This window comes from Phragmites australis, chromosome 3 (genome assembly GCF_958298935.1).
Source record: "Phragmites australis chromosome 3, lpPhrAust1.1, whole genome shotgun sequence".
Taxonomy (NCBI): Eukaryota; Viridiplantae; Streptophyta; class Magnoliopsida; order Poales; family Poaceae; genus Phragmites; species Phragmites australis.
Genome location: NC_084923.1, coordinates 11743877 through 11765648, shown reverse-complemented (window position 1 = coordinate 11765648; position 21772 = coordinate 11743877). Strand labels below are relative to the sequence as shown.

General features: G+C 49.3%; 2 protein-coding genes across 4 annotated transcripts; one reads left to right on the top strand and one right to left on the bottom strand.

Annotated features, from left to right (window-relative positions):
- Window positions 1–16632: 16632 nt before the first annotated feature.
- LOC133910980 (uncharacterized) lies at window positions 16633–17265 on the top strand. Its single transcript, XM_062353217.1, has one exon. It carries the CDS (start codon window positions 16713–16715, stop codon window positions 17199–17201), a length of 489 nt encoding a protein of 162 aa, XP_062209201.1. The 5' UTR covers window positions 16633–16712; the 3' UTR covers window positions 17202–17265.
- A 754-nt stretch (window positions 17266–18019) lies between these two features.
- Window positions 18020–21772, bottom strand: LOC133912155 (uncharacterized protein At1g76660-like). 3 transcript variants are annotated; one of them, XM_062354754.1, is made up of 4 exons: window positions 21583–21772; window positions 20845–21092; window positions 18812–20024; window positions 18020–18588 (listed from the first exon to the last, which is right to left on the bottom strand). In XM_062354754.1, exons 2-4 carry the CDS (start codon window positions 20989–20991, stop codon window positions 18362–18364), a joined length of 1587 nt encoding a protein of 528 aa, XP_062210738.1. In that variant the 5' UTR covers window positions 20992–21092; window positions 21583–21772; the 3' UTR covers window positions 18020–18361. The 3 variants fall into 3 exon arrangements, with proteins under 3 accessions (XP_062210738.1, XP_062210739.1, XP_062210737.1); XM_062354755.1 differs by having other exon boundaries at window positions 18812–20021; window positions 20845–21080; window positions 21583–21771; XM_062354753.1 differs by having other exon boundaries at window positions 20845–21080; window positions 21583–21770.

Below are 21772 nucleotides of genomic sequence, written 5' to 3'. Positions count from 1 at the left end.
AAAAAAGTTAGAAAACTTGGGGTCAAGTTTTCTAGGCCTATAAATAGATGGTAGGGTTATGGGAGAGAATGAACCAGCTATTTGAGCCTCTTGTGCCACTCATATGAGCGCATTGTGCTATGGTTTTGGTGGAGATGAGGATGAGTGCTTAGCCTATGTAATATATGAGAGTTTTGAGAAGAAAATCTTTGTAATCCGCCTAAAATAAGGTTGATCTCTTTGAGTTATGAAGTTTATTTGTTTTATATGCTTGAATTCCTCTCCTTCTAATTTCCCTCTCTTGGTTCCTTTACCTTATGTACAAGTTTTCCTTTCGGGTTTTGATTTTTTGTTTTTGTTTTTAGGCTAAAATTTCTACATCTTGTGAGATTATTTTTCTTATTGCTAGAGGCATAAAATTCGCATACACATGCTTACGTGATGGGGTCTTGAATTCTCTTGCCTCTAGACAATCAACTTGGAGAGTTTTGTTGCTCGGTATTCATCTTTTCTTGTTTCTTTACTAGTTATGATCTTTCGAGTGCTAAGACACACGGATTGATTTTAAATGGAACCTATGGTTTATATACCATATGTGGAGTCGTGTTGCCTCAATTTTCTTTTGTTAAAACTTCTCTCAATTTTTGCTTCCTCTTGAGTTTTGAGGTGCGTTGGATGATCCAAATAGGGGAAGGCCATGGATTTAGCAAGAAATTTGTTGATGCGCCGATTCACTCACTGTCTAGTCGTCAATCTTGTTCCTACAATTGGTATCAGAGCCGGTTTGATTACTTGTTGATCTTAACCGGCTTTGTGATCTGTAGGTGATATGGAGAGAAATAAGAAGATTCCACTGTTTTATGGTTGTGATTTTTCGTACTGGAAGGTGCGTATGGAGACTTATCTTCTAAGCTAAAGAAATACAACATATGAAGTAGTTGATTCCAACTACGAGATTCCTACTGCTCGCACGACTTAGTTTCAAATCGAATAGTATGATGCCAACAACAAGACTAGAAATATTTTATTCACTAGTCTGAGTCAGAATGAGTTTGATAGGGTTCAGCACCTCTGTACTATCCGGGAGATCTAGAATACTCTAAGTGTCTTTTATGAAGGTACTAATCAGATTAAGGCCAGACACTAAAGCATATACAACCAAGAATACCAAATATTTGTGCAAGGCCCTGGAGAGTCTTTGAATGTGATGCTTGCTCATTTTGCTAGGATTGTTAGCAATCTTTGATCAACTAGTGTTTTGCCCTATTCCAACCACGAGGGAGTTGCCTAAGTATGAGTCTCTCTCTACTGAACTTGTATTGTTTATGTCTAGACCCGATGTTGAGGAGTGTGAGAGTTGCCTAATTGTTATGGCTGAAGTTGCCAAGCTTCGTAATGTGCATACTCAAGTCGCTAGTCAGCTTAAGAGTGTCGAGAAAAAGCTCCTTGAGGAGGAGTCTAGGTCTACTCTCTTAGGCGCTTGGAAGAATTATCTTTTGCTTGCAAAGGATGTTGATCAGAAAGATAAGCGTCTGAAGGAGCTAGAGTCTCGATTGGAGAGTGCTGTGAGTTAAAATAATGTGCAACCAAATTATTCCACATGTACCACCTTTCAGGACAAACTCGGCTAGGTTAGAGAGAAGTTCAAAAAAATTTGATTGAGAATAAGTACCTCTTTTCTCTGGTGGAGAAGTGCTAAGAGGGCAAAGGGAAAATGAATTTGATCTTGGTCAAGACCAAGATATGTGCTGACAAGACAGGTTTGGCTCTTGGATTGGGTTTTAAGAGGGTGGCTTACAGTGGGGAGAGTAAGACTGTGTTCACCACACCTACTACCATAGAAGTTGAGAAATACAAAATCAATGCCACAACATAACCCATCAAGAAACTCATTCCTCAACCCACAAAGAAGAAACCCGTGTCACAACCCAAGAGAGCTCTACAGTCTAAGATAAAAGAGCCTGTGAGAGAGCCCCGAGTGATCGGCAGTCGAGTTCCCGAGAGATGCTACTACTGCGCTTACTACCAGAGAGAGGGTCACTTGATTGGTTTTTGCTTTCGCCGTAGGAGAGATGAGTGACATGAGTGGGAGTGGAGCACCCGGGACATGTATCACCTCTCTGTTAGTGTACATGAGCCTTTTTTCGTTTCCACTCATGAGTCCATAACGCTTTTTAGTCTCTTCCTAGAGGTGTTGCCTAGGGTGGATTTTGACATAATTCATATGATTTTGGTTCACGTGTAAGATGCTTTGAGTCTCAGCACTTTGGCGGACCACATTTTCTTCATCGTGCTACTCGCCCTCAACATACTAGACCTGTTTTACCTGCACCTGCTTTTACCACTTCAGGGCGAATGACCCAGTACTGAATTCCCTAGAGGTTTTTGACTAACCCCATTACTGAGCCATCCACCTATTATTCTTCTCATATGTAGGTAGTAGGCGAAGGCCTAGAGAACAAGTGACTTATTGACTTCGGTTGTTCGCGCCACATGACCGGAGATTCATCATGGTTCTCCAGCCTCACTCCCGTGAAGCGACACGAGTACATCACAATCGATGATGATCGAAAAGGAAGGGTGAAAGCTAAAGGTATGGTAAGAGTGAATAAGAGTTTCACTCTCAAGGATGTAGTTTTGGTGAAGCATCTGGGATACAACATTCTCTTTGTATTTCAGTTATTGGATGACGACATGGAAGTGCATTTCAAACGTGATACTTCTTGAGTTCTCAATTCTTCTGGCGCTTTGATTTGCAAGATTTCTCGAGTTAGGAGAGTTTTTGGAGCTAATTTTTCTGAGTCTCTTGGTTCTTCTTATTGTTTGATTGTTCAACCTTCTTCTGAGCTTTGGATGTGGCATAGGATACTAAGACATATGAGTTCTGATTTACTTACTCGTTTGAGTGCCCTAGGCTTGATCCGAGAATTTCCCAAGATCAAGTTTGAGAAAAATCTTGTTTGTGCTCCTTGTCGACATGGCAAGATGATTTTTGCCTCCCACCCATCAGTCAATCTAGTGATGACTGAACAGCCAGGAGAAGTTCTCCATATGGACACTGTTAGTCCTTCTCGGATTCGTTCAATGGGTGGGAAGTGGCATGTTCTTGTAATTATTGATGATTTCTCTCACTACTCTTGTTTCTTCTTTCTTGTGAGAAAGGATGAAGTGTTCTCACACTTTCAGAGCTTAGCCTTGAGATTGTTTAAAGAACTCCCTAGTGCATTAAAAGCAATTCACAGTGATAATGGCACCAAGTTCAAGAACTATCTCTTTGATGCTTTCTGTCTTGAGCATGGCATTGAGCATTAGTTTTCTATCCCACGTATTTCTCAATAGAATGACGTGGTTGAAAGAAAGAACAAGACTTTGGTTGAGATGGCTAGGACGATGTTCGATGAGCATAGGACTCCTAGAAAGTTTTGGGCTGGGGCCATTAGCACAATATGCTACATCTCAAATCGGATTTTCTTGCGCTCGATCTTGAATTTGACTTCTTATGAGTTACTGCGGGATAGAACTTTGCAGACTGGTACGACAGCGCATGACGGATGAGACGTTGTCAACAGCCCGACGAGACAAGTGAACGGGGTCGGTGCCAAAGGGCATTGTTCCGTTCGGTAGCATTAAATGTTGTGGGATAAAACTTTATAGGACCGACATAGCGGCACACAGCAGATAGGACGTCATCAGCAGCCTGACCAGGCAAGTGGATGGAGTCGGCACAGAAGGACCTTATCCCGTCCTGTGGCATTAGACGCATGACAACTAGACACATGGTGCCCCCAGAGCATGTGGGCACACCTGGTCCTCCGTAATGGTGGTATGGATTAGATATTAGGATGAGTAGAGGCCTTTCTATTTGGACCCACATGTAAATACTCATCCTCCCTACTATTTAAAAGGATGAGGGGCCTCGTTCCAAAGTAAAGACAGGAGACTAGGAAAAACATCATCTGTAATCCACTGAGATCCTTAATAACATACACAGGATGTAGGGCTATTATCCTTCAGGAGGTCCGAACCTGTATAACTCATTGTGTCCCTTAGTCCACCGAACACACACACACCCGTTTGCTGAAACACCGTCTACGCGCCCACTGTCCAGCATACCTCGGAGTCACTGTCTGAGATTTACCCACGACATTTGGTACGCCAGGTAGGGGCCGCGTTTCATCATTTTAGCAAGTTTGAAAAAAAAACTTGAGCACACAACCCATGGCTGAATCCATGGCAACTACTGAGTCCCTTTCGAGGACTCCGGCTACCGCGAGGTGTTCGTCATAGGGTATCACCCGGAAGAACCCAGAGTGCTCCAGGAATAGGACACCGAGCCGGAGTCCAAGAGCTCCGAGACCCAATGCAAGGTCTACATGGCAGACCATACAGTGGGAGGCCCTGAAGGCTCAAACGCCGGTGGCGAACCCCTGGCTTTACACCCAAAGGGAAACCAGCCTGGCGCTGGTCAGGCGGGTGCTTCAAGACAACCTCCACATCCCCAGCATTGTTCTGAGGAGCCCCTACACAGAGCACAATCCACGATGGTGTCATCACCTAGGCCATCGTACCACCTAAACGCCGGGGGCTCCCCACCTCGCGATTTATCGCCGCTCCGCGCCCATCGTCTCGATTACGAGACCATGATGCCAGCGCAGAACATGCAGACCTTGTGGATCCTCCTCAGCCACCCACTGGTACCTGTACCGGAGGGCTCGCCTGTGGCACCATGGCTACGTGATCATACCCTCTTGGTCGAGACCGCCCGGCGCCAAACCACGTCAATTTGCACAGCGCTTATCGCAAGGGCCGGTTAGGGTCTCGGTCGCCAAGGGTCACAACAGAACCCACGACAGAATAGGTCCCGTTCTCCCCCAACCACAGGGAGTACTCGCGATCGACCTCCATGTCAGGACAGCCAACCCTCCGATCTGCGTAACTCTCTGCGCCAATGTGACCTCTGGGGCATGATCCAGGGTCAGGTGGCCACTAGAGAGCAGGAGCATAGGGCTCGGCGCGAGCAGGAAAAGGGTAAGCAGCCCTACCGCATGCCTTCCCCTTGCAGGGAGGCATCGGACGGCTCCACCCTTCACTAGGACCCCGAGACCACAGTCTCTCTCTCCCCGGGTGCGTGCCGCCGCCCAACAACGAGTGGCTCCCCGTTACGGGACAGGGTGTAACGCCCTGTCTGTCAGGTTATGTGAAGTGCGCTGGTCGAACAAGTTTCGGTCGGTCCTAGCCGAGAAGTATGATAGCTCGACCAACCCGGAAGAATTCTTATAGATCTACACCACCGTGGTGCAAGCTATGGGAGGCCATGGGAAGGTCATGGTCAACTATTTCCCTACTGCCATGACCGGTTCCACCCGGTCTTGGTTGATGAACCCCCCCCCTCCCCCCCCGCTGTTCAGTTCACTCATGGGAGGGTCTATGCGACCAGTTCGTCGTTAACTTCCAGGGGACATACGCCTGACCAGGGATCTAGGACGACCTATATCAGGTCCGGTAGTGACAAGGAGAGTCGTTTAGAGACTTCATCTGGCATTTCACTGAACGCTGGAATACCATTTCAAGAATCACAGGAGAATCCGTGATCTAGCGTTTAAACGGTGGGTCAAAGACCAGAAAATGGTTGAGAAGCTGGCCACCGGGTAATCCGAAGCACAACTGAGCTCTTCGAGCTCGCGGATAAGTGCGCACAGGCCGCCGAGGCCCAGGAGCGACAGATCGGCACCATGTCGCGACTAGCATCCGAACGGTCCGCCCCTGCCAAAGGGGTCAACCAGAAGGACAAAAAAAAGCAAGCTCAAGGGCGGACCTCCTGAGGTCTTGGTGGTCAAGCAAACTAGCCTAACACGCCGGCACTTCAAAAAGAAAAACAGGAAAAAGGGTCAGGGCTACTGCCTGATCCACCGTATGGGTGTCCACGACCTAACCAAATGCAAGGTCGTGCGAGGCATCATCAACAAGGAGCTCGGAGGGCGCAAATACAAACACAACGATGAAGATAAGGATGGGGCCACCCCCGACTAGTCGGCACTAGGGTACCAGCAGGCCGATCATATGGTCCATCACATCTTCAGAGGCACCGCGACGTATTCATCTAATAGGGAATATAAGTCGGTGGTCCGAGAGGTGTGGGCGACCACGTTAGACCCAAGCCCGCGCCTAAAGTGGTCAGAGGTCCTGCTCACTTTCAGCCAGGCAACTCGTGTGCGTCCGATGCCCTAGTTGCTACCCCATCGTGGTTGAACCCACGATGCAGAACATCTGCCTAGGCCGCGTGCTCATCAACGGCGGAAGCTCAATGAACCTCCTTTTCGCCGACGCACTAGACACCCTACAGATTTTGAGAAGCTCGTTGAGGCTGTCGCCACCTTTCTTCAGGATCACTCCGGTCTCCTCGGCCAAGCCACTGGGGCAAATCGAGTTGCCCGTCACCTTCGGCTCGCCAGACAACTTCAAGATCGAAAGAGCCCTTTTCGATGTGGCTGACTTCGGGACTGCGTATAACGTGATCCTAGGCCGACCAGTGATAGCCCAGTTTATGGCCATTACCCACTACGCATACCAGGCGATCAAAATCCCTGGGCCAATAGGGGCCATCACCATTACTAGCAGTGCCAAGACAGCCCTGCACTGCTGTCGAAGGATGAACTCCTCAAGTGGGGATCTTGAGGGACCCCCTTTGAGATTCAGCCGGGGGGATGATTCTGAATCTACCTCATACGTGAAATTAATGCGAGTATATGGGAGATGCAGGCGGGACGGATGATCAGATGCTAGTGGGAATAAATGCTCGAGGGGTTTTAGACAGGTTCGGGCCGCACGGAGCGTAATACCCTACTCCTGTGTGTATGCTATAAATGCTCTGGGAATGCCTTTCTCTGGATCTCTTGTGTTACAAGGTTTTCTGTCTAAGTCTAGAGCTTCGGTCTGGGTGAACCTCTGCTCGGCTTCTCAGACTTGTGCTTGAACTTCAGCTTCGGTCTTCTAAGACGTCCGTTGAACTTGTCTGAGTCCCGTCTTGTTGACTGTCGAACCTGTTTGAGTCTCGGCTTCTCTGGGGTGCGCTCCCCCTTTTATATCCCGTCGGGGAGGCTTGGCGTGCCCAAAAAGGAGGACACGAGTCCCCATGAGCCATAAATGGAAAGCAACCATCATGGGGCTGCAGTTTGATGTTACAGAGGGTTGAAAATGTGTCCCCGACCGGTCATGTCGCCTATCATGCCACCTTTTGGCGGGTGCAGCAGGGGGGCCCACCGGGCAGCCACCGAGCAACCCCGCGTGCCCGCCCGGTCAGAGCAGGCCTGACACAGCAGGGCGGCAGGTGATATGCCTCGAGCCTAATGACGATATCTCCAAGCCGTGCCGGATGACGCGCGATGGGACCCATCGCATTAAATGTCCCCACGCCTCCCTACCAGGCGGTGGCAGGGACTGACAGCAGGCGTGGGGGAGTGGTTGGAAGTGACAGGCCATGCTCCCTCTTAAATGCAGCATCGGGCCTCTCACCAGTTGACACCTCGCCGCTGAGCCCTTGTGGGGTCCACCAGCAAGGGGCTTCTCAGGTCCTCGGGGAACTCGGGTACTCGGGGACCACTGTTCATGGCCTCGAGCGCCCTCTCCCAGAACTGTGTCTTCTCGGTCCCTCGGGGAACTCGGGTACTCGGGGACCACTGTTCATGACCCCGAGTGCCCTCTCCCGGAACTGGCGCCTCGGGTCCTCGGGAAACTTGGGTACTTAGGGACCACTGTTCATGGCCCCAAGCGCCCTCTCCCGGAACTGCCTTCTCGGGTCCTCGGGGAACTCGGGTACTCGAGGACCACTGTTCATGGCCTCGAGCACCCCTCCCAAAACTGGGTCTTCTCGGACCTCGGGGAGATAGTCCCCGAGGGATGACGCCACGTGGCATTCTGCTGTCCTGGCCTCTAGACTCGGGGACCCCTGGTTCCCATATCACCGACAATTGCAATAAGAGGAGCCTTGACATGGTTGAACTAACTCATGGGTTGCATCCCTTGACCACGGAACCCAGCGGGCGGCCGGAGAAGGTCCATATAGTCACCTACCCCGACGATCGGCTCAAGGTTGTGAGTCTGGACGACACCAACCCAACCAGGTCAGTCCAGATAGGGGCCACCCTGGACCTCAAATAGGAACCCGTGCTCATCACCTTCCTCCGGGCGAACACGGACGTGTTTTCATGGAGTCCATTTGATATGCATGGAGTCCCCAGGGGTGTGATCAAGCACAAGCAAAAAGCGCATTGGTTCGCAGCCGACCGAAAGGAAGCACTTTGTTAGGAGATCGACAAGCTCCTCGAAGCAGACTTCATACGGGAGGTGCAGTACCCAGAATGGATGGCTAACCCAATCATGGTCCGGAAGCACAATGGTGGGTGGAGAATGTGCGTCGACTTCACCAACCTCAACAAGGCATGCCTGAAGGATCTTTTCCCACTTCCTTGAATCGATCAGCTAGTTGACTCAACTGCCGGCAGTGATCTATTATGTTTCTTAGATGCACGATCGAGGTACCATCAAATTAATATGTATAGGGAAGATGAGGACAAAAATAGTTTTTGTTACATCCTTTGGGGTCTTTTGCTATGTAAAAATGCCTTTAGGTTTAAAAAGCACCAGTGCCACTTACCAACGGTGTATTCAACTCGTCCTCCGACCCCAGCTCAGAAGAAATGTCAAGGCGTACGTAGATGATCTGGTTGTCAAAAGCAAAACCAAGACAGACCTAATCGTAGATCTCTAAGAAACATTTGACAATCTCCGAAAATATCGCATAAAGCTGAACCCAAAGAAGTGCACATTCTTAGTTCCGTCAGGAAAGTTGCTCGGATTCCTCGTATCCTAGTGGGGGATAAAGCCAAACCCCGACAAGATCAAGGCAATCGACCAGATGCGATCCCCGACCAGGTTTAAAGAGGTTCAGAAGCTAACATGATGCATTGCTGCTCTAAGGAGGTTCATCTCAAGGCTAGGAGAAGGGGATTGCCACTCTTCAAACTCCTGAAGAAAAATGACATCTTCATGTGGACACCAGAGGCAGAAATGGCATTCCAAGAACTCAAAAGGTACCTCTCCTCCCCTCTCATACTAACCGCGCCTCGGCCTGACGAGGAGCTCTTGCTCTATGTTGCCTCAACACCACAGGTTGCAAGCGCGGTCCTGGTCGTCGAACGGGATGACCTCCAGTGACCATTATATTACGTCAACAAGGTCCTGCACGACGCGAAGGCTCGGTACCCACAGGCTCAAAAACTGCTATATGCCATCCTAATAGCCTCTCGCAAGCTCATACACTACTTCCATGCTCACAAAATCAAGGTGATTTCCTCGTTTCCAATTAGGGAAATCCTCAATAACAAAGATGTGACAGGAATAATGGCAAAATGGGTTGTAGAGCTCGGGGTATTCGACCTCCAGTTCACCCCTCGAACTTCTATCAAGTCTCAGGTGCTGGCCGATTTTGTAGCCGAGTGGTCGTTCGTTGAGTCCGAGCAGGTACCGCGACTAGAGGCAGACAAGCACTAGACCATGCATTTTGACGGGTCATTCACACTAAAGGGAGCCGAGACAGGAGTGATTCTGACGTCACCCACCGGCAACATCCTCAGGTATGTAATTCAATTATATTTTCCAGCAACTAATAACACTGCCGAATATGAGGGCCTCTTGTACGAAATGCGAGCAGCCTCCATACTTGGGATTAAGCGACTATTGGTGATAGGGGACTCGCTTCTAGTCATGAACAAGGTACAAAAGGAGTTTCAGTAATCTGACCCGACGATGGCGGCATACCTCGCCGAAGTGAGGAGACTAGAACAACGCTTCATCGGCTTTGAGGTCAAACACGTCCCTCGCAAGGACAACTTCCTAGTTGATGAGCTGACTCATCTAACTTCTTCTGATCAATCTGTCCCGATCAAAGTCTTTGAAGAAAGACTCTCACAACCATCCACCGCGGTCTCAGGCCAAGGTGAAGGGGATGCTGCGCTAAAAAATGGAGCACTCGAGGCAACACCTTTAGAGGCAACGCCTCCCTCGGTGCCATCGGCCTCAGCCAGCCATCATATGGTCGCCCTGCTCAATTCGGGTACGACCTGGATGGATCAGATCTCGAACTACCTTCAGAATCGAGCTGCCCCTAACGATGATGCGTCAACAGAAAGGATCCCATGGCAAGCCTGTAGATACTCCCTGGTAGAGAGACGCCTCTACCGCCGAGGGAACAATGGCCTTTTACTGAAATGCATCACTCAGGAAGAGGGGAGCACAGTACTCTCTGATATCCACTGAGACATATGTGGTAGCCACGCTTCGTACCGCACCCTAGTCAAAAAAGCATTCTGACAAGGATTTTATTGGCCCACTGCCCTCTAGGATGCCTGAGACTGGTGAAACGGTGAGAGTCGTGTTAGTATCATGGCCAAAATACAAACCTACCAGCCCAGACACTGTAAACCATACCACTCTCTTGGCCTTTTGCTGTCTGGGGGGCTCGATATCGTGGGACCATTCTCTAAAGCCCCGAGCAGTTTTTAATTTCTGTTCGTGACCATCGACAAATTCACTAAGTGGATCGAGGCCAAACCCATCAGGAAGATCACCGCCACAACAACAATTAAGTTCATACGATGACTAATAGTGCGGTTTGACAGTCCAAACCGCATAATTATAGACAACAGAACTCAGTTCACCAGTAGTGCTTTTCGAGACTACTGCGATGAGATCGGGACCAAGGTTTGCTATGCGTCTGTGGCACACCCCCAAAGCAACAGACATGTCGAAAGGGTGAATGGGATGGTACTACAAGGGATCAAAACCCAAGCCTTTGATCGGCTTAAATGTTATTCGAGGCGTTGGGCAGATGAACTCCCCACAGTACTCTGGTCCCTGCAGACAACCCCCAGCTGGGCTACGATCAAACCCCTTTCTTCTTGGTCTTTGGCGTGGAGGCTATGCTCCCCTCAGAAGTCGCCCTCCAATCTCCTTGAGTCAGCAATTACTTGGATGACGACCAAGTGGCGTGATGAGAGGATGACATAAACCTGATCGAAGAGTTCCGCGATCGTGCTCTAATTCGAGCCGCTCGATATCAGCTGAGCCTCAGACGCTACCACAACCGGAAGGGACAAGAACGAACACTGGATATAAGTGACCTCGTCCTTAGACAAATTCAAAATAAGGCAGGTTAGAACAAGGTCTCCCCTAAGTGGGAAGAGCCCTACAAGGTGGTCGATGTCACTACAAGGCGATTTTTTGGGAATTACACAACTCCTGAAAAATCGCCATGTAGTGCAAGTTCTATGTGTAGGGTCGCTTGAAGACGAGCCTATTTCTCTATTTTTGCAGGGCCTTCCGGACGAGCGTGGAATACGACCTGTAAGTTCTAAAATTCAAAAAACCGGATTCCCTATTTTGCAGGACTCCCCGACCAGCAACGGGCTCCAAACAGGTTAATTTTCCGACAACAATATGCAACCACACTTAAACAGCCATTACAGGATCTGCCAAATAAACAAAGCCACACACCCTCACTCAGCCCGAGCACTGGTCGCCACCGACGGGTTTTTATCGAGCTATGATCTGTTCTACACCCTAAGAACCTGGCTAGCAAGCGGAAGGGGACAAGGACGGGTGACATGAAGCCTCAAACATTTTCCGTTCATAAAAAGGAAGGAGTACAAGCCGATTTGTTACATCCAATTGGACCAACTATCCTGGCACTGGCCTGCCCTATCCTCCCTAGCTCAAGTAACTAAAGCGAAGTTGACAGAAAGAATCCGCTAGACTCTCATCTCTACCTACCTCTAAACGAGTCAAAAAACCTCTTGTACTCCTCCCTTAGGCGGCAGCTCACTGCTCCAGGGATCGAGCGATGACCTGTGTATGGGCCAGGGAGGGAGGCCGAGGCAAAGGCCCTGCTGGAGCTAAGGACCGACCCCGATGTGCCCTGAAGACCTCTCTTACTCTTCATCTCCAACTCTTCCTCGTCATCGATCTCCTTCTCCATAAGGTCCCAATTGATCCACTCCTCGTCACCAGAAATATCGATGACCTCGGCCGAGGGATCCACCCGAGCGGGAGAACAAGAAGGACCAGTAGAAGGCACCATCCTTTGGAGGAGCGGAAGCATGATGGTCGTCGGCTCCAGTCTCACAAGCGTTAACCCCAACCTCGCGGGCGCATCTGCAATGAAAGCCGCCTCTGGAGACGCCTTGGCAGGCAGATCTGAAGGTGGAGGTAACTCCACCTCCACCAAGTCATCTAAGATCATCGACCCCTCCAGCGATGAAGGAAGGGAGCACGCCATGGCCTGAGGGTCTGCCTATACTATGAAGCGGGGTACAAGACAGGATAGAAACGGATGGGCTCTAGACACTGAAAGACCTGATGGGAGGAGGTGAGGCAAGGAGGTTGATCGGAAGGCCATTAAACACTCATCTTTTAAAACCCACACTGGCATGGCATTCAAAACGCTCGAAACCCGAGGGGGCGCGCTGATGGAGTCAAGAGTCCGTTAGGTCCAGCTATGACCAATGTCTCTCCTCTCACCCTCCTTGTTTTTTTCTCTTTCTCAGGACACTTAAGCCTCCCCACATGACACGAAATTCGAAGTCAAGCTTTAGGAACTGACGACATCAAACGACCACTCCCGGGGCGGACTACGTCTACCCGGGACCCGAGTGGCACAACCAGGTCAGACCATGGTCATAGGGAGGCTTGGGGTCTACTGTCAGTATATTGAGTAAAGGGGTACCCTGACTAAACGGACTCCACAGAAGACCTAACAACTAAAGTCGCGTACTCCCCAAAATTTGGTCGATCATGCGACCACAGAGACCAGTCTAAGTGCCCACCCGACCAGTCTCCCAATACCATCGCTTACACCCGCGACCAACCCCACTAATCGCAGGGCTAGATTTGACGCAACTTGTTTAGAGTGCAGTCGCTAATATCCACTCAAGTATTTTTCTTTCCCCAGGCATCAGCACCAGAGGATGAAGTCATGGGCAGCGCAGTTAGGCATTATCCCATCTCGTGGCATTAAATGCGGTGGCACACGGTGGACGGGACGTTGTCAGCAGTCCAACCAGGCAAGTGGACGGGGTCGGCGCCGAATGGTCCTGTCCTATCCCGTAACATTAAATGCTGCGGGATAAAACTTTACAGACCGGCACGACGGCGCATGACGGATGAGACATTCTTAGCAGCCCGACCAGGCAAGTGGACGGGGTCGGCGCCAAAGGGCACCGTCCCATCCTGTAGCATTAAATGTTGTTGGATAGAACTTTGCAGGACCGGCACGGTGGCGCACAGCGGATGGGATGTCATCGACAACCTGACCAGGAAAGTGGATGAGCCAGACCAGGCAAGTGGGTGGAGTAGGCACAAAAGGACCTTATCCCGTCCTGTGGCATTAGACGCACGACAACTAGATGTATGGTGCCACCAGAGCAAGTGGGCATGCCTGTTCCTCCGTAATGATGGTCTGGATTAGATATTAGGATGAGTAGAGACCTTTCTGTTCGGATCCACATGTAAATACTCCTCCTCCCTACTATATAAAGGGACGAGGGCCTCGTTCCAAAGTAGAGGCAGGAGACTAGGAAAAAACATCATCTATAATCCACTGAAATCCTTCATAACATACACAGGACGTAGGGCTATTATCCGCTGAGAGGCCCAAACCTGTATAACTCTTTGTGTCCCTTAGTCCACCGAACACACACACACCCGTTTCCTGAAACATCGTCCACGCGTCCACTGTCTAGCATACTCCGGAATCACTGTTAGGGATTTACCCTCGACAGCATCTTTGTAGATAGCGACCTTCCAGCTCTTATTAATGACGAGGATGATCCACTACTTCCCTCTACCACACCTGCTCCAGAGTTGGCTCCTACTTCTTCTACTCTAGCAGAGGGTCCTTTAGCCTCTACTTCCACTTTAGTTGCTTTCGAGCCTGCACCAACAATGATCGGTGATATCAATGAGAAGGTAACGAGATCCAAATCTGCTTCTCATGCTCATTTTACTGATTCTACATTCGTTGCTTCTTTTGAGCCCCTTGATGTTGGAAATGCTTTATCTGATTCGAGTTGGATCAATGGTATGTATGAAGACCTTGAAAACTTTGAAAGAAACCAGTTTGGATCCTTGTAGATCCACCCCCTAATTTTTACACCATAGACACAAAATGGATTTTCAAAAACAAACAGTGGGAGGATGGGTTTGTAGTGAGAAACAAGGCTAGACTAGTGGCTCAAGGTTTCACTTAGGTTAAGGAGATAGGCTTTGGAGAAATCTTTGCACCCGTAGCTAGACTAGAAGCCATTAGGATCCTTCTTGTATTCGCAGCATCCAAGGGATCCTTCTTCTCGATGACCTTGAGCCAGTCATCGACGTCCATAGATTCAATAGCATAAGAGAAGGCAGGCAGCTTAGTCCTTTGGAATTCTCCGAGCTTATCACAAGGCTGCTATGGCGGTGCAGGGGCGGTGATGAGGAGATTATGCTCCATATGGGCCATTGTCTGGGCAACTCCTTGTAGAATCTATGTTTGCACCGCCAGAAGCTGCTCAAGGGAAGGCTACGGTGGTGGAGGCGGATTGTCATTGCCTTTTCCATCACAAGCATTGTCACTAGCGTTGGCATGGTTTCTTAGGTCCACCATCTGACATAGAGACGAGAAGATGAGGAGAAGGGGAAGAAGGCAGAATAACAGCAGCAAGAACGAACAGAGATATATACCCAAACTAACTAATATATTACTATTATTATAAAGATGCATTCATGAAGAATCTCTTCACAATACATCACACACTCAACCAAAGATCTAAATCATTACATAGCACACCACCAAACTCAACTAACTCAACTAACTCACTAACTAACACACGATTCTAACGACTCATCACATCTAAAGGGGAAACCTCCTAAACGAACTCTTAACTCTATAGAAGCCTCAAGGTGCTGGAGCTGGGAAATGACAGGTCTGGAGGCGAGGCGGAGAACATTGAGTCTCTTCCTCAGACTCGGCGTCAGAAGAAGAAGATTCCCAACAGTCCAGGTGGTGGCACTTCTTGTTGCGTAGCTCACTCTGTGCCTGAGCTAGCTTGCCTCTAACATACTGCAACTCCTCGACGGTATGGTCCAGCTCATGACTCAGCTCCAAACCCACGGCAGTCTACTCTCCAAGCTGGGTAGAGCCTTCTACGATGACGGGATGAGCGGTGATGTCGGTGAAGCCAATGATGCGCTAAGGGTAGTGGATGAATTGAGTGAAGATCAGGTCGTCATTGTGGCAGTGGAAGAGGACCAGAAGGGCTTGGCATGCAGCATTGTGGATTTCAGCCTCAAAGGTAGCTCTTGGTGAGATGGCGTAGTGGATGCTCGTCACTTCATAGGCTCCACGCTCTGGTAGCAAATCGTAGATCACCACTCTGACTTTCCAATCAGGAGGAGCATCAACGTGCTCAGTCTTTACTCATGCGTATTAAGGTGCCTTCTCGAATCCCAAACTGTGAAGTATCTCCCAAAGCTTGGTGGGGAACCATCCTACTCGGTGTCTATTGGAGTGGTAGACACAGCTCCATCGCAAAACATGGGCGGTTATGATATTGCAAAAGCCATAGCACGAGTCAGGGTCAACAGTCGAGCAGGGAGACGACCACATGTGCTCTTGCGTGCAGCCAGACGAGTACAAACCATCTACAACATTTTGAAATGGAAAGAAGAAGTCAATAACAAGGTTCAAATAAAATAAGCCAAGGAAAACATAAAAAAGGCAAGACGAAGTTTTCAAAAATAGTTTTCTTTATCAAATTAATCCTTAAACTCGACCATTCTAACTAGGCTCACGTCCTATGGTCAACACGACTCTGGTACCATCTTTGTTGCACCCGGTTTTATAAAGGCACAAAACTACATGTAAACTACATGTAAACTAGGATCAAGTTTCATACATGCATTGACTTCATCAATGTATCACATATAGCGCTATTAATAAACAATAGCAGCGAATATATGTACCAAATCGATCATACTTTCAATCCTTGCAAGCGAGACAATCCGATTCCCTAGTCTTCGGCAGAGCTTCGTACTGATAACATGTTGAGAAACCGCTGCTGCTAGATGTAGTCCAGCGATCCTTTGAGAGAACAGTTGTAAAAGGAAACACAAGAGTATGAGAAAAAATGTCTATTCTTTATTCGTCTGTGTGTTATAATAAGGAGTTCTGCTCCATATATATATAGTGTTAAAACCTTTAAGAGATAGAATCAACTCTTTAAAAAATCGATATGGATCCACGTTTAACCGTAAAACTCTAATTTTTCTAACAAAGAGGACCCAATCCCAAACCGATCAGATTCAGAGCCTGGAGAGTGGAGACTAACCAACCGCGCCCGCCCGTTGCACCGCAGGCCCAGAGCTCTGCAGCGGTTGCGGGAAAGCGAGGCAACGAGCAAATGTTACAATTACGCCAAACAAACCGCCGCACCGATCCCTCCCCACCGTCCACGCCGCCCACGTGTCCTCCAAACCCGACCACCCCCTCGCCACGCGTCGCTCTATACAGCCCTCCACACACCCCGCATGCACGCAGGTCTCCCGCATAAGCGAGTCGGACCGCAACCGACCAGAGGAAGTCGCCACGATCCGTTGAGGAGAGGATCGCGGCGAACCAGTGAGTCAAATCCCTTCGCCGATTGATGGAGACGAAGCCGTCCAACTCCGGCGCCGTGCTGCCGGGCTCAGGCGCGTGCTTCGGCGCCGGCGCTGGATGCAAGAAGCGGACGCCGAGCCGGCTCCAGAAGCACGCGCCCGCGTCGCTGCCGCTGGAGCAGGCCGCCGAGGCGGGGCCCAGCGCGTGGGGCGATGGGAGGGCGCCGATACCACTCTTGTCGCCGCTCTTCATGTCGCCAACGACGGTGGGGGAGGTGGACCAGGCGGGGGCAAGGAGGGAGGGAGGAGGGGACCAGGCCGAGGGGGGGAGCGGTGGGGAACAGCAGCAGCGTGTCGCCACCCGGCACGGCGGGAACGGGAAGCGCCAGGCGCACGATGCGCCCCCCAAGGCGCCTCCCGTGCCGGGCGCGGGGTGGCGGCACCCGGCGCTGCCGACGCCGGTGGCGGAGCCGGCGTCCTTCGTGCCCTTCTTCCAGTCGCAGTGCGCGGTGGAGGTGCGCAACACGCAGCAATGAGGAGGGCGCCTGCCTAATCCAGGCCAGGCCCGCCCAGACGCGCCCGACGGCGTACGCTCGCATGCACGCGATGACAGAAGCCGCCGCGCCGACGGCGTACGCTCGCATGCACGCGCGACGCGTCCGCGCGCGCTCCTAGTGTTCGACTGCTGCCACCTCATCGTGATCTCTTCTGCCTCTGCACATCTGTAGCTTGGTCTGTGTATATGGCAACCCTCTCGATCTCGATCGGTTTCAAGCGATGGTCTGATGGATGGGACTCTGTCCCTTTGAATGGCTTGTCTAGCTTAAGTCATTAGCCATTCTTGACATGATCTAATAAAGCATTGGCATTTGGCGCAACCTGTTCTTGACATGGTCTAGAATGATTATGGCACAGTTACAGCCTGCCAATCATCAGCAGTAATTTCAGCGTCGAACTTCCACGATGTTACAGAGCCGTGCACAATGCAACTCCAGTGCTGTCTTGCTGATCAACACTATCTGCAGAAACATTCGAATGGGAACTAGCTCCAAGAAGAAACGGGAGCAAATACAAATTACTGCGGAAGCAATCAAATCTGAGCAAACTGTTATTACACAAACTATGATAAAATAAAAGTTCCCCTTCCAACTATATCGCAACCAGATAGCACATGTTGGCGACCTCAATGCTCAGCTGCCAGGTGACCGCCCAGCGCCGCGACCTCATTGTTATCAGCGACAGCATCCCCAAACAACAATATGAAAAAACAAGTGTGATAGAAGAACACGAGAAGCTCCAGCAACAGCACAAAGATTTCCAACGAGCAGGTCCCAAATTTCAAAGACAAGCCACATCAGGAAACCAAAACAATATATTGCATCAGACAGTTATGGAGCATACTGGGTGCCCTCCTCTTGTAACACGCCAATGCCCATTCATTTCATTGCTCCTGCTAATGATTAGAGTGTCTACAAAAGAGGATCTTGGAGCTTAAACAGAGTACAGGCTGTTCATCACATATCCCGTAGCACAATCTGACAGTAGAATCCCCAGATATTATAAAGGCTACTCGTCGCCTACAGATAAATTCTTTTTTATTTGAACGAAAAGCCTATGGAGTACTTCTAACAACATCTCGAATTGATGCACACTAGGCTACAGGAACTCTGGAATCATCCTGCATATTAGCGAATCATTAATGTAGTTGTCTTGCCAATGTGCTGCGCCGTGACAAGACAACGTTGGCTTCCCTCAAGCTCCTTGCCCTTCTGTACTCGATTTCAGCATCTGAGCAGGAATGGCCAGGTGGAGATTTCTTCCTTACTTCTATGGGTTTTAGAGATATTTCATCCCTTGCCTTTATGAAAGGATGACCATCTTTCGCAATCCCCTCATCCGCCGACTGATGACCACCTTTTGTTCCTGCAATGCAAGGATAGAAACATAATAAGCATTTGCAGAAGCAGGAACACAACACCAATAGGGGCATTACAAATAGTTCTGATCAAAATATGCGTTCATGTTATTAGTATTGAAAGTTTGCAAAGAATTGTTTGGCGTGGTATCTAGCAAGGAAAACCAAAGGACTGATTCTACTATGCCCAGATACAACTGAACAGTTGAGGCAAAAAGTCAGGATATATACCTTTGAATATGTCCAAGTGCAGCACTTTATGCGGAGAGTCATTTGAAAGCTGGTCTACTGATTTCTTTGGACTTGTGGCATCTTTTACATTGAGGAATGATTTCTCCACCTTCTGAACCTCACCAGGCTGATCATTAGCAGGAGCACTATTTCCGAATGGTGATATACTGAACGACTCATCAAGTGCATCTGGTATCTCCACATAAGATTGAGTTTGAAGGATTTCATCTGCACTGAACCCAAACGAAGCTCTGTAAGCTTCAACTTCATCGGCATCTTGCTTGTCCCGTGAGACACTAAGCCTCCCACTATTATATGAAAATGTCTGCTGAGCCTGGTCCAGGTAGAATTGAGCAGATGCAGCTGGCCGGAAGAAGTTGCCATCCAACATATAGTTCCTAGGGGCAGATGAATCCAGGCCAAAAATGTTGGACGGAGAGGCCCTGGAATACGGTGTATCACAAGCAGATCTAGTCTTCCACTGTGCAGTGGATTGTTGCTCAGGAATGGGTGAAGCCCTGGAATACGGTGTGTCGCATGCAGATCTAGAAGTCTTCCAATGGGCAGTAGGAACCTCTTGCTCAGGTATAGGAGAGGAAAAACCAGTCCTTGGTGTTGCTGAAGCAGGTGATATGAGGCTGCTACAAGGGCTCTCAGGGTAAAGAGGATAAGATGCCTGGAGTCCTGAACCACCAGAATATGTTGTTGATAAGAAACGCATGTGATGTTCCCTGCTGGCAGTTTTGATATCCATAGAAGAAGAAAGAAAACGAGCATATGGAACATCTGGAGATGAGGGAGTAGTTGCATGAGCTAGTTCAGGTGGAGGGGTCAATGGTGCTGTGGAAGGCTCAGTTGTGTAAGTTGAGAAGACAGGAGGCGAGACAAGCTGAGGTTCATTAGCATATGGCCCAACAGCAAACATATTAGACGTTGGACCACCAGGAGAGTTTGCAGATATTGACAGAAAGCAATTTGGTGATTGAGCGGTCGAAGGAAGTGCTGAGTTCGAGAAGGACGCTGGTGATGATGGTGGAGCCAGAAGAGATAAATTCAAAGGCACATTTTGGTTCGAACTGGCACCAGATTGACCATTTCCACGAGCAGTTGATCCATTCTCATCAGGAGTACGTGCTGCAGGAACAATTCTCTTCCCACCCTTCTGCGATCCGAAACATGATAGGCCCGAAAAGCAGCCAGCCCATCTATTCTGCTGATTAGAGTGGAGAAGCGCATGTTAGTCCAAGTACATAACTTAGCTGTTGGTAGAAAGAGAAATAACATGTATGGCTAGTTGCTCAACGATGAGCTGTTGGTAGAAAGAGAAATAAAATGTATGGCTAGTTGCTCAACGATGAAATTTCCTGGGAGTAGTAAACTATACACCGTACAAATAGGAAGAATCATTCTTGATTAATTATAGAAAGGGAAATTAGACCAAACTTAATATAACAATAAGTAAGCACAAAAGGCAGTGGGGCAATAGAACACAAGAAATGTGTTGACATCAGTCACAACATATGGGAAAAAAGAATTTATCATACAACAAGGATTGTCCCAAGTGTAAAAGCTACTGCTCCCGACTTCAACCTTAAACTATGTGTGCTAGTGTATCCAGGGTCAAATCTCCAGTAATATGGTATATAGGATCTCTAGAGGAATGCTATTGCATGAGCAAGACAGTGTTCTGGAATCCTGGAAAAATTACAGGAGTGCAAAATGTGTGCAATTCAACATCAACAGCAAAAAGAAAAGTCAATTGAACGAATTATTCGATAGAAGCAAGCAAGTAGATAGTACTGAAGCCTAAACTAATTATTGGGGGTACAGATGCCCCAGTTGCAAGCTGCAACCACTACTGGGCAGTACAATTCGTACTAAGTACGCAAAGGTTGTGCCAATCTAGGTCGTCAAGGCATACTAGAAATTGCCCGTACCCATCCAAGTATATAAAGCATGCAAGGGAAAAGCTGCAGCTAAAGCATGGACGATTGCATGCACCCGTCGAACAAGAAGTCGTTTAGTGTATATACCCTGTCCTGCGGTGGTGGGTGGGAGTGGAATCTGGCGTCGGACGAGCCTACTGCCGTCGCCGCAGCACTGATGGCAGCTGCGCCATTCGCCGCCCTGGTGCTGCCACCGCCACCTGCACCGCCACTGCTGCTCCCAGCTGAAGCCATTTCTGACTGAACCCACGGTTGGTCACGATCACATACCCCGTAGTCCGGGCAAGATTCCTCTCGCGGATCCTAGGATCCCACCTGAGTTCCTGGATAGGACACTACGAACCGTCAGGATCCAAATAGTAAATTGCAGTACGGAACGGGAGAAGATCTCAAGAAAAAAAGTGCAGGGTTAAATAGAATCCGCAAGGGTAAGCTCCAAAGAGAGAAGACAAGAGTGAAGAGTAAAGATGTACAGAGCAGCTAAAAATCAGGAATTAGCACATAATTTATTGGGAAAACCATGCTACTCAAGAGGACAAAAAGATGCAAGTATTTAGTAAGGGGGAAAATGCTTCAGCTCAAATGCCACAACCTCCAAGATCCCCCTTCCCACTCCCCAAACCGGCTCTAACCACACAGATCAAGCGCGCGTAATGCTAAAATTTCCGACGGAATCTCGAGGGGAGAAGCGCCGCCACCCCTAGAAGCCATAGATCCCTCGTTACCCCCGCAAGAAAACGAAAATGGAACCATCGAACAAGAACCGCAAGGAGGCGGCGACAAACCGCAGAAATCGAAGCAGCGAGGGGAGAAGCCTCTGCGTACCTCGGGAGGACGGGGCCGGGAGGGAATGCGAGAGGGTAGTAGGCTCCGGTGATGAGAGGCGGGGTTGGGGAGAGGAGTGAGAGCAGATCAGGGAGGAGGGGAGTGAGCTGGTGTGAGAGATGGGAGAGCGAGCAAGCAATCAGTTCTGCAGGAGTGAGAGGGTATAGGTGGGCTTGTTTTCGGCCCCCTT